We start from the raw sequence: 17268 nt of genomic DNA on the forward strand, positions 1-17268 counted from the left end.
CAAACAAACTAAAAAGGTTCTAGCTAATAGCAGCATTTGTACTCTGTAAGTTCCCATTTGCAGCTCTGAAATTTCAGCACAAGAACAAAATTATCTTTTACAGCAATAAGAAATACACTGCTTTTAAAACTGCTGAAACTCACTGACCCAGCACATAACCTGCAAATGTCTTCCGATGTAGACACATGAAAAGTCAGACAGGCCTCAAATTACTCATCTACAAACAAAATGTTACAATCTGCACCAGAAGTCATGGCAAAGATTACAAATGTTTCTACAACATGTTCATATTAATATTTTAAATACACATTATTTTCTAAGACATTATTTCATTGCAGATTTTGGGTTTGGTTAAAAAAAATCCATCAGGCCTTTGGAAAAAGAATTATCAAAGTAAAAGAAGTAAAAAAAAGAGAAAGATCTAATTAGTGCAGATGCATTCTGAGAGAGTGACCAATATTTAAAAATTACAAAAAGAAAAAGTTAAAAAAGGACAGAAATTTAATAGCTTGTTGCTAATTGCATTAAAAGTTGCTGAGTTAAAATTGGCAGCTCACTCTGGAACTTTATGAATTTTTTTTTTTTAACTTTTGACTGTTTAAAAGTTTACTTACAAAAACAGAAAGATTTAAGTTGAATATATAATGCAAGTGTATCTACTTACAAAACAGAAAGCATCAAACCTTAAAAGTGAATTCCAATTTTTTTTAACTACTAGCCTGGCTTCTTAAAGGTTTTTTTTTAATGTTATGCTTTTACAAACTGCTTTAAAAGGTATTTCCTTTTAAGGATTCTAAGAAACATTTCTTGTCTTTGCATCAAACTTGAAAGCTTCTAACTGCTCGGACACACATAACGAAAGCACTAATAGAAATAACAAAAGGAAGCCCAAGAAAACTTTTCACCTCTAATTTCAATAACTCAAACCTTGAAAATGCATAGGTTTTACTGAAGTCAAATGCCGTTTAAGTGCTAAGAAGGAACCTGAGCCTTTACATCTAGCCTATGGGAAGGTTTACAAGAGAGCTCGCAATTGTATAAACTTACAATGCCCATTCCTTTAAACAGGAGCAGACATAGTTCGATGCTAAGCACTTCTGAAAATAATACTATAAATCACAACAAAATCTTTGGAATTAATCAAAGTGACAGAGTTGCTCACTGAGTGACAGATTTAGAAAATACCAAGTGAAATGATGACTCTGGGTTATAGTAATTTTCAGCAATTCCACAGTATTTGTAACAATACAAACCAGCAAAATTAACATTCTGTGTATTAACCAGATTTTAGCACAGCTTAGAAGCCTTTCTTCAGCTACATTCTCGAGCAGCTTTCATACCTGACCAAAGGCAAACTGTTGTTGTGTTACTCCCACAGACGTGTGACTAAAGGTGCTGACAGACTTGGAGGAGGATGCTGGAAGACGATGCGATGCACTGACGGCAACTTGAGCTCTGTTCTGGACCAGCTGATCTCCTGTAAAGTTCCCTCCCGATGCGACAGACTGAACGGATGCTCCCAAGCTGGGGTGCACTGAACCAGAAGAACTCGCAGCAGCAAATCGACCAGAAGCTGACATATTTGAGACTGTGGACTGCCCAGGTGACATGGTGGTAAAGCTCGATCTGCCTTGAGAAACATTAGCTTGGCTCGGTGACAAATGCAACACCGTTGGTGATGCCTGCTGCAGTGGCACCTGCCCACCAACAATTTGGGAAGTTCCATGATTCACTAGAACTTGGTTTCCAGGAGCTGTGAATGTCTGGCCTGAAACAAGCTGAACAGCTGTGTTCTGATTATTCAGCATCTGTCCTGAATACGATTGGTTGGCTCTTAGCATGTTTGTAGAGTTCCTGTTGAGCATTACATGCTCAGCAGACACTTGGCCAGGAACCAGCTGGGAAGGCTGAGTCTGAAGAAGTTGTCCATTTATGGTCTGGACATGATGAACTGAATTAGAATTAACAGATAAACTTGTAGGTATGAGAAACTGGTTTTGAGGTGCATGAGGCTGTCCCATAGGAGAATGGATAACAATACTACCTCCAGCATTGCTAACTGTCTGAGGTGTAACTGATTTTCTCGTATTTTGTTGTTGATTAACAATATTAACAGACATATGAGGACCAACTACTGAACTTTGAGGTGAGTTTGCAGAAGCAAATGGAATCCCTTGCTGTACATGATGTTGCTGTATTCCCAAATTATTCACATTGTAAGCAGTCTGCTGACCCATCTGAATAGGCTTTGGTTGGATATTAACAGGAACTTTGTTTGAGTTTGGCGCCAAACCCCTTTGAATGATGATATTATGGACAGGCAATGAAGTCTGAAAATTTGTGCTGTTAAATGGAACAGTTACAGGTTGTGCTACGGGACTTGAACTTGAGTTACTGAACAGCGAGTTTCCATTTGGAGTTTGTCTGTGAACCAAGAGGCCACTGCTCATGTTTGCAGGTGTTTGCTGACCATTGCCTTTCAGTATTATCTGAGATCCATCGAGGTTATTGATGGTCATCATGGAAGGTTGATTACTAAATGAACCAATCAGCTGTATCTGCCCAGAACCACTAATCTGGCTGCTATTAGACAAATGCTGGCCGGGAACACTAATTCCAACGTGTTGCATAAAGCCATGTTGCACACCAACTGTATTGCTTGCAAAAGATGCTCCAACAGGTTGCTGTACCACTTGAGTAACTCCTATAGGTTGCAGCGTCTGACCTGAGTAATTAGAAACATTAGAAGCCTGAGTAAAGGATGCTGATGAAGAAGGATGAAGCTGAGCTTGTGCAAACTGTTGGCTAGAACCTACACTGGCATCCAAATATGCCTCTTCTGCCAAAGTCTGTTCAGTAATATTGGCCTCCTGCAAGGACTTCTGAAGAATATCAAAAGGCTGATCCTCAGTAAGATCAGGTAGAGGAGAAGACACAAGTTCATCTTCAAGAAACTGAAGGCTACTGGACAGCTGCAGTCCATCACTAGGCCCCTCTCCAAGCTGACCACTTACACCTTTTACAGATGACTTAGGATCAGTGTTCTGAAATGCAAAACAAGCAATAAATCATTTTCAGAAATTCCAGTATCTGCTTTGTTTCCTCATTAGTTATTTTTCGATGCAAGCAAACTTTCTATATAGAATTATACTTTTCCCATAGCATGTGCAGGGTGATGTTGACCCCACACAGTGAGCCAGCACAAACAGGTCATAGATACCCTGCTCACACCCTCAAGACTGCTGGAGACGTTTCTCTCCTTTCCCTTCTCAAATCCCTCAATACACAGCACTTAGCTCTGCAGCTGCACTGTTTCAAGAGGACATGAAACGCTGTCTAAGTGCCATTTTCCCTTCCTCAAGCTGAGCACTCTACTGACAAAAGGATAAAAGGAAGGAAAACACCTCCACTCTAATTCAGTTTGGGGCAAGGCTTCAGTAGCAACAGTAGAAGCAGGGAAAGGCAGAAGAAAGCTTTTCTTCCACTGACTTCTATCAAACGAGATTCACCTCCAAAATACTACCAGCATTTCTATAATCACTTAGTGAAAACTAGTGACCCTTTCATAAAGTTAAGGCATTATGCTAATTCCTTGTTTAAAAAAAAAATTAGAAACAAGAGAGTAGAAAAAAAAGTGTTACAGACTGTGGTTTATGCTCATAAAAAAGATTACTGAAAACTATTAACATTGGAACTACCACAAATATTAAGTGGCACCTTTAATGAAAAAAAAAATCCATCAAATCCACATCCATTAACACCATGATAAGGAAAATCAAAACCTATTTACTCTGGCCTACTGCCAAAATTTTCCTAAAACAAAGTTCTGTCCAGAAATTCTAGACAATACAAGCATCAGGTTTCTGCAGCCAGAATGACAAATTTAAATGCATAATAATACTCATGATAGTTTTGAGCTATACAAAGTACACCTTTCTAAATTGCATGATCACATCTCAGCTATTCAGAAGCAATAACCAGTTTCTTTTTAGGTCAGGATAAATGGAAACTCTGGGTGTGCAATTATCAGTCACATTCATATTCTGAGCCTTCACTCCTTAAAGGTCATAGACACTTCTTTTCACCTCATGTAAACAGTGTGAAGATGCTGCAAGCCATAATTATCACATGCAATGATGTCCCCACCCTAAATTCAGTTCCCCAAGCAAACTTATTCAGAATTTTACCCTAATCTGTTTCTGAAGAAACTGTGTATTTCCTGAAGCTTCAGTCATGTTTTAAAATATTAAAAGATTTTTCTTAAGACTAGATGAAATATTTTCAAATTACAACTATTGAACTACAGCAAGCTTTTAGCATTTATGTTAATAGAGGAATTAAACCACTGCTTAAATGTCTCAGTGTCCAAACCTCAGTAACACCTAAAGCTACAAATCAGGTTCTCAACTGTACCTAGCTACCACTGAGCAGAGTAAAAAGGAATCACTAATTAGGCCATAATTAGGACTCTGAATGTTCAGGGGGATTCCCTATTGCATCTCTAAGCCGTCCCCAAGTAAATGACCAAACTGAAATCTACTAATGCTATTTGTTAGTACAAGCAATACCACTATTACTACTACCAATAATAACACTAATAAATAATATTACATGCAATCAGGATTAATAGCTTAAAACTCTCCCAGTGGAACAGAGAATCCTAAGTTTCATTCACTCCCAGGACTATTTAACATTAGAAAATAATTTTATATGCAAAAACTGTAACTTTCCAAGTTAACATCTGAATCATTACTGTCCAGATTCAGAAGAGCCATGCAGAATATCATGCTAATTTCAAGAAGAAACCAAAGCCTCTGCAGCTTCATGAATCTGCTGCCCAACAAGAAGAGTCTTATTCTCACCAGCTCCATGAATATTCTGCTCTCTTATGCTGTCCTAATATACTGTAACAGGAGAATAGAAGCAGCCAGCCAGCACAAGCCAGATAACGGCAATGGCTAGGGAAGCCTCTCATAACAACTGCCACAGGAAACCAACCTGGAATCAGCAGAGGTGGTACAGACTCAACTTAGGGAAGGCTGGGATAGGGCATGGGGGGCAGTATAAGGGAGTGGGAAGAGTGGTGTCTTTTCCTTCAGTCAGCAGGAACTTGGTCTTGCTTGTACTAGGTGTTGGCTAAGCATGCTTACCAGCTGAGGCACTGAACCCTTGACACTGAATTTGTAAACTCCGCCACTGAAAGGCTGAGATGGGCAGCAAGACAGTCAATCCTACTTCATGGTAGCAATTCTGAATATATACAAAGACAGAACTTTCAGTATCTGCAAAACCTTTAATGACAAAAGCCTCAGAAGCTTTCAGGTATCCCATTTTATAAGCAGAGACTGTGAAAAGATCTGTTTACAGTAACACTTGTTCCTTCCCAATGAACTGTAAGAATCTGTATCTGTAATCAAGTCATGCTTCACCTATGTCAGCACAGGAGGAAGGAGGGAAGAGAAGATGGCATTGGTCTTCCCTATGAAGTTATAAAACAATGAGGTCATAGCATGTTGAGAATTAAACTGTAGTATGTCATCCTAGGAACATCTACTACGAATCCCTTCTCCTTGGATCACCTGCCTTCTAGATTACTTACCCCCAATTTCATACACCAGAAACTCCTAGCTTTCATCAAATATTTTATTTCTTCCAACTGCTAATGCCTAGGCTACAACCCCCCCTTGTCCAGAATCTCCCACTGCCCCTCAAAATTATTCAAGGAAACTCACTTTCTGAAAATACACCAGAAACGCCCTACTCCTGCCTACATAGTCATACTCATCAGAAGGATGTCTCCAAAGAACAACTAGGAAGTCTAGGCTATGACAAATGCATGTCATATGTCACCCTTTTTTCTCAAACCTGTTTTTTCTTAGGGTAAATCCTCAAACCCCATCTCTGCCAGTGCTGCATACAGGCAGCTGCTGTCTGCTAATGGCCACAGCCTGGTACCAAGTTGAAATCACTGTTCCCCATCAGCTGAAAATTGGGCACACCCGGTTACTCTTGGTACCCTACTCCCTCATCATTATCTCAATCAGCTTGTCTGTTTCTTCTACAATATTTAATAACAATCCTGAAAGGGGAGGGACAGGACAAACACTTTACACTACTGTGCCTAAAGGAAAGTCACTAGTTCTCCACACACAGATTAATGGTTTTCAGAATTTCTTCATGTCAATTATTTAAGGTCCCTACACACCTACAAGTGTATCCATGTATCCGTTATGAACATGAGACGAACAGACAAGAGTCAAGGTAACAGTACAATAGAAAGAGGAATTACCAAGAAAATTCTATTCTATGTATACAAATAACTTGATTGTGGGATTAACAATTCAGTTGTTTTAAAAAACACACGAATTAAACCAAAGAAATATGAGTCTGAAGGGACCTCCTAAGTCATCCAGTCCAATGTTCTACTCAAAACATGACTCACACTAGAGCCTTGAATTTACCACCAAGGACTGGGATTCCACAACCTCATTGTGTGAAATGTGGTCCAGGGCTGCAAAACACTCCTGACAAGAAGGAACACTGAAGACTTCTTGCAACACCTAATGAATTTAAAGCAACTTCCCTAACACTGAAGTTACAGGAAGGCAACATCCCAAATTAGCTCCCGACTTGAAAGAAAAATAAATATGAAAAGAGAAAAAAAAAACAACTCACGCATTAATTAATTAAAAAAACCTGCCAGCTCAGCATCTACATAAAGTAAGAAACAAAGGCCATTCTAGCATATACAGAAAGCATATGAATGACTAATTTTCAAGGTCTATCTTTGAGCACTACTACTCCTACAACCACTAAATTCACAAATGCAGTTTACCAGAGAATTACACCAGAGAGCATTTTCACTGCTCAGCAAGTTGCTTTACATATTTACAAAACACATCCCAACAGTGCAGTATTTTTTAATTAATTCCCCACTGAAATACTTAAAATACTAACAGCACAAGATAGGTTCTATGTTAGTATTCAGAGCTTTCACAAGAAAAAGCTGAAACCCACATCTACTTCATTCAGTTTTATGACAGTCAAGTAAAGCCATACAGAATCATGCAATCTCAATACTAAAGTAATTTATCTCTGACCACTTACATTGGAGTTGGCAAAAATTGAATTTGAGTTGGCTACAGAATATTCTGCATTAGTCAAGTCTTCATTGCTCTGGTAAAAGACAAAAATAATGTTTAGAACTAATACACTCAATGAAGCTTATCTATACCTAGTACACAGCAATGCTACTTACAGATTTACTACTAGGTCCATGTAGAAAATAATTCAGCGCTTGTGGGTCCCTGAAGGGGGGAAAAAATAAAGAAGTTAACACTTTTTAGAAGTCCTTTTTACTAACAAGGCTAATTTAACTAAGCCACATACTGTACTCATATAAATCAGGTTTCTAGTAAAAACACATCTTTCACTGAATCCAATGCAAAGCTGAAAGTTTGTATCATCGGAGTCTCTGTGCTTCTGTATCAGCACAACTTCCAGATGCTGATCACATCTGCTGCCATTGTAACAAGGCATTTCAAGCAAATAAACTATGTTGATCACAAAATTTTAGTTGCACTCTACTGTATTTCCCTTTATGAAGGTGAAACTCATATTCTCGTAAAAAACTTGGTATTTTCTGACAACACACAGTACAAAACCTAAGGAATATACTACCACCAAATAATGTGAGAACTAAAACAGGAACCACCTCTTCTACAGCTAAACTGTAATGTCTTGTTTAGCTAGCATCTAATAGGGCATTTACAAACCTGACTCTGTGATGGGTTTTCTGCCATCTTTGACACAAGTTAATAAAAATTTATGATTGCCAGAGTAACAGACCCCTCATGAAGAAAAAATGGCACCTCTTCCAAGTGAAACCAACCATAGAAATAACTGACTAAATATTATGAATTTCAGTGTATTTAATTAACTTAACACTAGCACTAAATAAAACTCATATTAAAAATGTAGTCAGATAGAATGAGTGTCAGAAATTCAAACAAATGCAAATATATTAATTTAGCTGTATGTATAGACCAAGTAAAAAGAATAAAAGGCTGTGTTACATGGGATTATTATAATGCAACAATTATAAAGCATTTCCCTTAGCATAAAGAGTAAACTGACATGGATTTCTTTGATTTTTAAAACATGTTTATTGATTAACAAATAATAATAAAACATTTTTTAGAAGCAGAAGATTATAATGTAAAAAAGCAGTAACTAAAAATGCCTCCTTCTTGCTAGAAAATAAAGAAGCATAAAGTCAAAGATCTTTCAAGCTCACAACTACTCTTCTGAAAGGACAAACACACCTCTACACCTTTTTTTTTCCCTTAAAAAAAAAAACCTGTGTTCATGTGTTTACAAAATATATGATGGCACTTGGCAGGGATTTCTTTTACTATTATGCTTACAATATTGGAATGGTTACATATATTTTAAAATGGAAATGTCATTTTCATAGTAGATTTCACAGAATTTCAAAAATTAAGGAACACAGAACTCATGATCTTATATAGGGTTCTATTATGCTCATGAATTTTATCAGTAAAATAATCAGGCCATTTAATACTAATCACCCTCACTGTCTTCCAATCGTGCAAAACGCAATTAAAAATTAAGAACACTTCATCACCTTAAATATTGTCTTTAGTAAGGAAGGAATTTTAAATGGCACTTACCCAATCACAGATCAGATTTTTAAAAAAATGTTTTCCATTCTTCTAGATGCTTAAGACAATAATTGCTGCCAGCAGCAGCACGAACACTGTAATTTTTCACACAAACACTCATCTGTATAGAGAGCACTTCATTTTCTGGACCACCTGTGATCTTGTAGCAGGATCCTCATGACTCATGCTCATGACAGAGCACTTAATTGTCACATGATCATCTTCATGTTCACGTTCCAAGCAGGAAGTGTTTTTACATGGCCACAATCCATAACCTCACACAACAGTTACTTCACAGAATGTAACTAAGCCTTTACTGGCATTGCTTTTGCTACAGCATCCAGAGCAACCCTCAAACTACAGCAGCCACTCTGGGGGTGTTTTGGTCTTTCTGAAGTTACGGTTCTCACTGGTTTCACTGGAAGATTTCAGTGTGAGAAAGGTAAAAAGCCTAATTATTTCCTACACTTAAGACAGTAAAAACTAATCGCATGAACTGGGAATGATCTTTTAGCAGCTGCTATGAGACTGATGCCAGTCTAATTTCAGAGTTTGAACAAAGTTTTGGGCATGAAAAGTTCAATTCTCCTCTTGTGTTTAATATGCATTTATTGCATATTATCTGTTCTTGAATATTGACATGAACTATACCCAAAGGAAGGCAATTTGTCACGTATACAATCCGTACAAAACTTGCTCATACTTCAGCTATCCCAATTATTTTTGAAGATTGCCACATAGAATTATAAAACTCTATATAAATCTGTTATGGAAATTCGGGGGGGCGCGGGGAGGGCCAAAAAAAAACCCACCAACAACTCAAATGACCATTCAAAATCCCCAATTTTATAAAAATCAAGTAACTCTGATCAACTACTGGCAAATTCTTTGTTGGAAATAGGAAACAGTACAGAGGCCAATTATTTTTCCTAACATTTAAATGCAAATGTGTATGACTAGCAGAAGTGAAATATTTAAATATTTTGAATTGAGGAAAAAAATAAGTTTTACTTTGCCCTTAAAATACAAGCACAGTATAAAAAAATTATCTAGTTCCACTACTCAGAAAAATCTACATCTTTGGGGATTTGACTAAAAAAAAAGTTAACTTGCTGTGAAGTTTGTAGTAGCATCCCTAGTAACATGCATCAACACTGATCTGGTATTACTACTACCTGAGAAGAGAATCCATTCTCCCTAGCCTCTTCTGAGGAGAATGTCAGCAAGCATCCATTGGCATTGAAGGCTTTTCAATCCACACATCTCCACGTGGAAGACGTGAAGCATGTCTGCTCATTTCATTGCAAGTCACCTCATCTTTAGATAGAATCACCTTCTAGAAGATAATTTTGCAAAATTATTATTCCAAAATTTTCTGCAGTAGTTCTTATGGGAAACTTACCCAATAAGATCAAGGAGACAGGATTCATCATCGTCATCATCCATGACAACTAGAATAAAGGAGAGGATGGATATTTGATATGTATCACATAAAAGTTTGTTTTCAACAACAAAACCAATTTAGAGTATCTCAGTATTTTTATTAAACAATTTAAGAAGCTGACAGTTGTCTACTGTTGACAAAGTTCTTACGTAGACCAACATCTTCTACAGATGTCTGCTGATTTATCTCAAGATCAAATTAATACGAAGATTTACAAAACCCCATACAATGTTTTACCATCCAGGGGGTTTTTAGAATTTTAAATCAGAGAAAGACAAATTATTAACCAAAGTGATTAAAAATAACTTCTACAATTTAAAGTAGTAAAAATATCAACACGGAATGCAATCTAAGGCTCCAATAAAAATGCTTCTATAGGAATTTATTCCCAGCTAATCCCAGTGAAGGAATAATCAAATGCTACAAAGACTGTTACAAATCAGTGACTGTAGCATTGAGCAGCCAATAAGGCAAATAAACTTAGGTCAATGTCACAAGGATGCAGGCACAGTCTAGAATCAAAACTATAGCCGAAACATGACTAAGCATTGAAAGAAACACTGTTTTCTAGCAGACTTTTCTTAGCAATAGCTAAGTGTCAATGAGGCCACTTCGAGTTTCTCCTCAGCAATATTCAGGAGTGTCCTTAAACTTGTGTTTAACAGTACAGGGTTCTGACAGTCTTTTTAACAATGAGTACAGATGGGAATTTATGTGCACTGCCCAACCTGAGGGCAAGTATCCAATGCAGAGCACTTTTAGCCTCACAGTGTCACAACCACCAACTCCTCACACACTGCCTACTCCATCAGGGACTGCTGCACCAAGAACTTTCACACTCACTCTCCCCTCCAACTGCTGCTCCTTCAAAGCTTCTGTTTGCATATTCTAGGCTCTCCTATTCATCTCAGAATTCCCCTTGTCCTTCTCAGTAACTGTCAGGACCATCCCATCTAATCCACTAGTGCAATTATCAACTGATGTGTTTCCCAATCTTCTTGGTATCCCGGCTTCCTTTAAGATATCCAATCTCATCTTTACCCTATTTTCCACTCAGATCAAGTTTATCATTGCATTCCATGCCTGTTTTTTCTCAACTTCCCTTAAAAATTGTGCTGTCATACTCAAATGTTGTAGCACAGTTATATCAGTTATAACACAGTTTTGGCTTTAATTCATTCTGCTCTCTCTTATTTCTTGACAAATAGAGACTTACTCTCTTTGACCAGAGACCCACATGAATCATTCCTCATTCTGCTCTCCATAATGATTAAAACAATGAAGGAATGGAAGCACCTGCTATACAAGAGACTGAGAGCACCAAGACTGTTATGCCTGAGGAAAACCATGGGGAATCTTTATCTTGTATAGAAATACCTGGTGGGAAAGTGTTAAGAATACTGAGCCAAACATTTCTCAGTGATACCCAGGGAATGAACAAGAGGCAAGGGGTACAAATCAAAACACAATAAACCAAAAAGTCTACATAGACAAAAAAAAAAAACGTTCTTTTTTTAAAACTCTGAGGGTAGCCAATTACTAGTACAAGTTTTTCAGCAAGGTTATGGAGTCTCCACTCTTGGAGATACCCAGGATACAGCTAGACCACAGCTTTGGGTCTGCCTGATCTGACCCTGAGCAGCCTGCTCTGGTTGAGTCTGCTCAGGACAGGGGATAACGTGATCCCTAGATATTCATTCCCACCTTGGCTGCCCTGTGATTCTGTAACCTCTTTCCTGAAATTTTTCTATACTCCACTGGTTCTGAAAATAGCTTATATTGTAGACTAGCAGAGGGTACTGTGTCCTCTATGCTACAGAGCCTTATTCGGATTTTTTCTGTCTCTGTGCTTTAGCTTACATTTGAGGGTGAAGCAGAAATGGGGCATATATCAGTGTGAGGATCATTCAGTATCACCTCTCAGGGAGGACAGAAAAACAAAGCACAGCTACAGAGCTACCTCAATGTTGACAAAAATCAGCATTCATGAGGTGATTATGCACATTAAGAAAAGCAATTTCTCCCATGAGTCAGTGTTCCAGCTGCTTACTCTTGCATAGAGCCACCAGCTTGAGCACTGATATTGCAATTCAATGCTAAGAAAATGGCATGGCATAGTATGATGTCATAAAATTTAAATATAAATGTGTATTACTAAGAATAAATTAATAAACAATTAGCATTCTTCTTTAAATGTACTGACAGTACTACTTACAGAAAGCTGTTATTTCCTCTAACTGCTGAGAGTATACCCATATCTCAAAAACAAGGTTCCAAAGTTTCCTAGCTAGCCAAAAGCAAAAATTTATAGAAAGTCAAATTTATCCTTGTTTTCACTGCAAACCTACTTTTGTATATCCCAAGCCATGTGTCTACGGAAACACTGACAACATTATTTAGACACTAAAAAATGTCTTTGCTTTACATAACCAAATATTCTCTGTGATTTTATTATAAGGGTCCACCATTAGCTGAAATTACACCACAAAACTTTCTTCAATTAATGCTCTGGAAGCATTAGAACAACTGACACAAATTAAGATAAATTTGTTAAATTCACTGAATTCTTCAAAATTTGCATAGAATGATCAGAAGGAAAATAAAATGTATGCAAATACATTTTTGCATCTGAGAAAAATGCAAAAATAGTGCATTTTTTGGTGTGAGAAAATCCTAATATAAACACATAGTCTTCACTATAACACCCATACTGAACATATACTTGGTTTTACAAACTGAACGTGATACAAGAAAAATCTATTCAACATACTGCAAACTCCTACGAGTTTAAAATGGATAATAAAGTTTTATTGTTCCACATGATGCCATATGGTATGGGACATCCCTTTTGTCAGCTGGGGTCTGATCTGCTGGCTATTTCCATTCCCAGCTTCTATCATATCTCCAGTCTCTCCACTGGTGGGGTGCTGAAAAGTCCTTCATTTGGTGCAAACACTGCTCAGCAACAACTAAAACATCAGTGTATTATCAACTTTATTCTTATCCTAAATCCAAAATACAGCTACTAGAAAGAAAATTAACTCTACCCCAGTCAAAACCAGGACAATATCCACCCTTTATTCTATACCAACCCCATCATGCCCAGGTCCCACACTTTCCAATGCATCCCATATAATCACAACCACTTTTCCTGTCTTTTGCCATATATGCAGACATATAGGCCCATAATCTATGGGCCATCCCTCTAAGATGTCCACTGCGTTCATCCTGATGGAGCCCAGGACTTTGGGCTCCATCTGTCGTATCATTCCTTTGAAGTGAAAGAGATGGTAAATGCTGTTGGGATTATTACATGCTGAAGTCTGGTTCCATCACTGCTGTACTTGTCTGCTTCTATCTTAACATCACTTTGCTCGGTTTCATCAGCACTCACTCTTCATTAATCTGAGACCCCTTACAGCAATTCCATTGATATGGCATAAAGCTACCAGAGTAGTGATCAAATACAGTATATACCAATTAACATCCTCATTGGTTGTTCTACCCAAAATCAAATCCCCTTGAGTAAATACCAGACTTCCTCATCGCTCTGCATTACCCACTAAGTGCCTTGAAGTCCTTGGGCAAATGCAACCCCATGGATGGGTCTGCCTTTGCCCGAGACAGGAACAACAAAGATTGCCTTCCACAACACAATTTTCTGTGTACACTATAGGAACTCTCACATACTGTAGAAGGGGATAAAGTCTTATCAGGCAGGGCCAACCCATTTAGTAGATCCCCTAGTGTTAACTAACCAGCTGGATTTTGCTAAATGGATATCCCAATGCCTGAATGCCCCAGTATCCCTTGCTTTCAGAGTGGCCTTTAACAGTCCATTGTATTGTTTGATTTTCCCAGAGGCTGATGCATGATAGGGAAGATGATAGATCCAACTTTTTCACCTAGGTGTCCATGAGGTTGCTGTGGAAATGAGTCCTGCATGTCCTGTGGCTTTCATGTGCCAAATCCACAGTCCAATAAATCGGGCAGTAAAACCTGACAGTCCCCTTCCTTCACCCAGCTGGAGGCAGGGTCCCTCTAGTCCTGGTCACAATAATTATTATTACGTGCAAATACAAATCAGCCCCCACACTGGCAGTATGAGAAGCTGAAAAGGCTTTGGCTTCATGCAAGCACTGCTTTGCAACAACTAAACATGAGTGTGTTATTCTCATACTAAAGCCAAAACACAGCACTGTTCCAGCCACTAGGAAGAAAATCAACTCCATTCTAGCCAAAACCAGGACACTGAAGGTTTAAATCTTTTTAACTAATGCCTATTTTCAACATGGATTATCAAATGATTAGTGCCCTGTTGATTTCAGGAGAGCAACAGAGGCAGCAGCAAACAATTAGAGTACTTGCACACCCAACAGCAAATTCACCTAAAAGTAATTCAGTCTATTTAGAAAAGTGGAATTTGAGCAACATGTGACCTTGAAACAGATGATCATTTTCAAGTGTGTTGACAAAAGCAAGCCTCTCCTAAGGAATTTTCCTAAAGCCTTTTCTACTGCACAAACAATAGAAAAGTTTGTCACTTTTCTTGACAACTATATTTTCTACTTTTCTGTCCTCCTCACTGTTTGTTAACATACAGTGGGCCAAAGCAATGAGTGATGTATGAAATGGGAATATATTAAGCCATGAGAGTTCAAAAATAAAACCTGCCACAATGAGTGGAGTTAAAGAGCTATGAAGCCTAGTCCAGTGGTCTTCAAAGTGAGGGATGTGCAAGAAAATCCAGTGGGGTGCAAGAAGAAAATATTAAAACTTCACTAGTATATGAAGTTTTAATATACACACATATATTTGTGTATGCAAATTAATATAAATATATTGGGGACGCATGCTCAAAAATCTTACCAACAGGGGAATGCAATCAAAAAAATTTGGAGACCATTGGCCTAGCCCCTTAAACATTGTCTCAGTTCTATATTTGAATCAGTCTTTGGAGACTTCAGCCAGTGGAGGCTCCAGGTGAGGCTTCGCTGGACCATTGGGACCCATCAATCCATCCAGGGCCCTGCCAGGATGCATTGATGCATCACACTTGTGATAGCTGGGGAAAATACACTTTGGGAAGACTCACACAACCTGTTGGAACACTGTTACAATGCAGCCTAGCAATATCTAATTATCAATACTGGTCTACTGTGTCTTTAAAAAAAAAAAAAAACAACAACAAAAAACCACAAAAATTTGCTTATAAGAAGTAGGTCAAATTCAGCCCTGCTCAGGCATCCAACTAATTTACAAAGGCCAATCCTCACTAATTAGTCACAACCCAGCACAGATATTCCCTGTAGCTTACTAGCAAAGCCCCTACTATTTTATTTCGTATCTCTGACACCACACTGGTGAATATCGCATATATTTCCACTTGGATCACATGTACTTGTGCAAGAAACCATGTCTATCCCTTCTGGGAAATAACCAGAGTGCCCTTTATCACATGCTCCCAAACAGAACATAAGAGAAGTTTAAAGTAATAAAACTGACAAGGAAATCCCAGCTATGCAAGCCAATCTTCTGGGAGACTCTTATTACTTGGCCTTAAAGCCTCTGCCTTCATTTCAACACTCTGACCTGCTACAGAGCAAAGAGCAATAGAAGATGAATAGAGCAGTCCTGCCCTCCTCTCATGCACTTTCCCTGGGTCAGCTCAAGGCTTTGAAGAGTCATTTGGAAAAAAAAAAGTGATCTGATAAAATACACTGATCTGTACCAACTTAGGATAAGCTTCTTGATTGGTTCTGGCTTGCCACAGGGCTACAGCAGAGCAAGTGCCAGCACAAGAAAGGGAATGAGGTAGGTGGGTAGTTAAACACAGGGGAAGGCAGCAGTGCTTCAGTCAGCTTAAAGCACGTGTGGGGCTGTAGCACACATGTGAATACAACCACCACCCTCACATTACCACAGTGCACACAGTGGTCCAGTGGAGCCATTATTCCCTTCCTATCAGCGCTCATGAGCTCCCAGCTACAGTCTGTCTGGCTTTTACACACAGACAGTGCTCTTAAAAGAAATACAAAACAATGTGAAGGAGTCCAACAGAGTGCAAGTAAAATCACGTGGTCATGTGAAGGAATTGCCTTTCTTCAGCCTGGTCAACAGAAGGCAAATCCAGGTGCTTCCTGCAGCCTGCTAAAAGGGGCGCTAAGATGAGCCAAGCAGGTCATGTTATCAGCACACAGAAAGACACAAAGCAAGAGCCAAAACATGTAACACAAAAAATCCCAACCAGATGCAAGGAAAAAATTCACAAACAAGAATGTTCAAGCAAGAGGGTGGAATAACCCTCTTTGGAAGGCTTTGCAAAACTCAAATGGCCCTGACCAGCCTGTTCTAACTGTGAAGCTTGTTCTGCTTACAGCAGGGGGCAGGGCCAGGTAACCCCCAGTAGTCCTTACCATCCTAAATTTTTCACCAACATGCTACACAATCCACAGTATCATGTAACACATGCAGGACCTACAACCTGCAGTGCCATTAAACCAGATTTGCCCAGAAACAGTCCAACTATTCACACATGCTTTGTATAGTATCCATATTCTAACAGCCGTAAACACTGGATTTTAAATTTACTCAAGTTATACTCAAGCCTGCATCAAAAGAATTATTTTCCTTTCTCAAAGTCACTTATAATTTCATACAGCCTTAACAGACCATTTCAGATACAAAGCAATAAACTACTATTTTCACTTCCTGTAAAAAGCACAAGCTAATGGATAGCTTAGAACATCAACATCTAGAATAATTTCCAAAAAGTGTGATATAATCAACATCAAAACTTGATAATTCACACATAAATCTAGCTGCAAAACTGTTGGAAAAATCTAGACTTGAAAGTTTTGTGCAAATACATGAGATCAATTCCTGATTGGCAGCATGACTCCTGAGAGTGAACACTGACCTTTGGAAATCGATGCTTTAAAGCAAGGTAATGACTGCTGTAGCTAAACCTTTATAATGGGAGATAATCAAACTTGCACACAGTAACATACCCAGCACCTGAAGTAATTACTGTTGGAACTATGACATACACCCACTGATCCTCACAACTTCAGTATGCCTTTGTACACATCCTGTCAGCAGGAATTCTGACAAGATCTCTCTCATGCTTTATAATGAACA

At 38.4% G+C, this 17268-nt stretch overlaps 1 protein-coding gene across 14 annotated transcripts in view; it reads right to left on the reverse strand.

Annotated features, from left to right (window-relative positions):
• The window catches only part of BICRAL (BICRA like chromatin remodeling complex associated protein), a 55443-nt gene that overhangs the window by 20382 nt on the left and 17793 nt on the right, over positions 1 to 17268 (reverse strand). For 7 of the 14 annotated variants that reach the window (XM_085575997.1, XM_021547600.4, XM_085575989.1 and 4 more), the window contains 4 exons: positions 10087 to 10135; positions 7259 to 7307; positions 7108 to 7176; positions 1341 to 3044 (listed from right to left, as the gene is read on the reverse strand). In XM_085575997.1, coding sequence (XP_085432123.1) covers positions 1341 to 3044; positions 7108 to 7176; positions 7259 to 7307; positions 10087 to 10130 — 1866 coding nt within the window. In that variant the 5' untranslated portion in view covers positions 10131 to 10135. The other 7 variants (XM_085575995.1, XM_085575991.1, XM_085575992.1 and 4 more) reach the window with 4 other exon arrangements.

Source organism: Lonchura striata, chromosome 3, assembly GCF_050655825.1.
Source record: "Lonchura striata isolate lonStrDom1 chromosome 3, ASM5065582v1, whole genome shotgun sequence".
Classification (NCBI taxonomy): domain Eukaryota; kingdom Metazoa; phylum Chordata; class Aves; order Passeriformes; family Estrildidae; genus Lonchura; species Lonchura striata.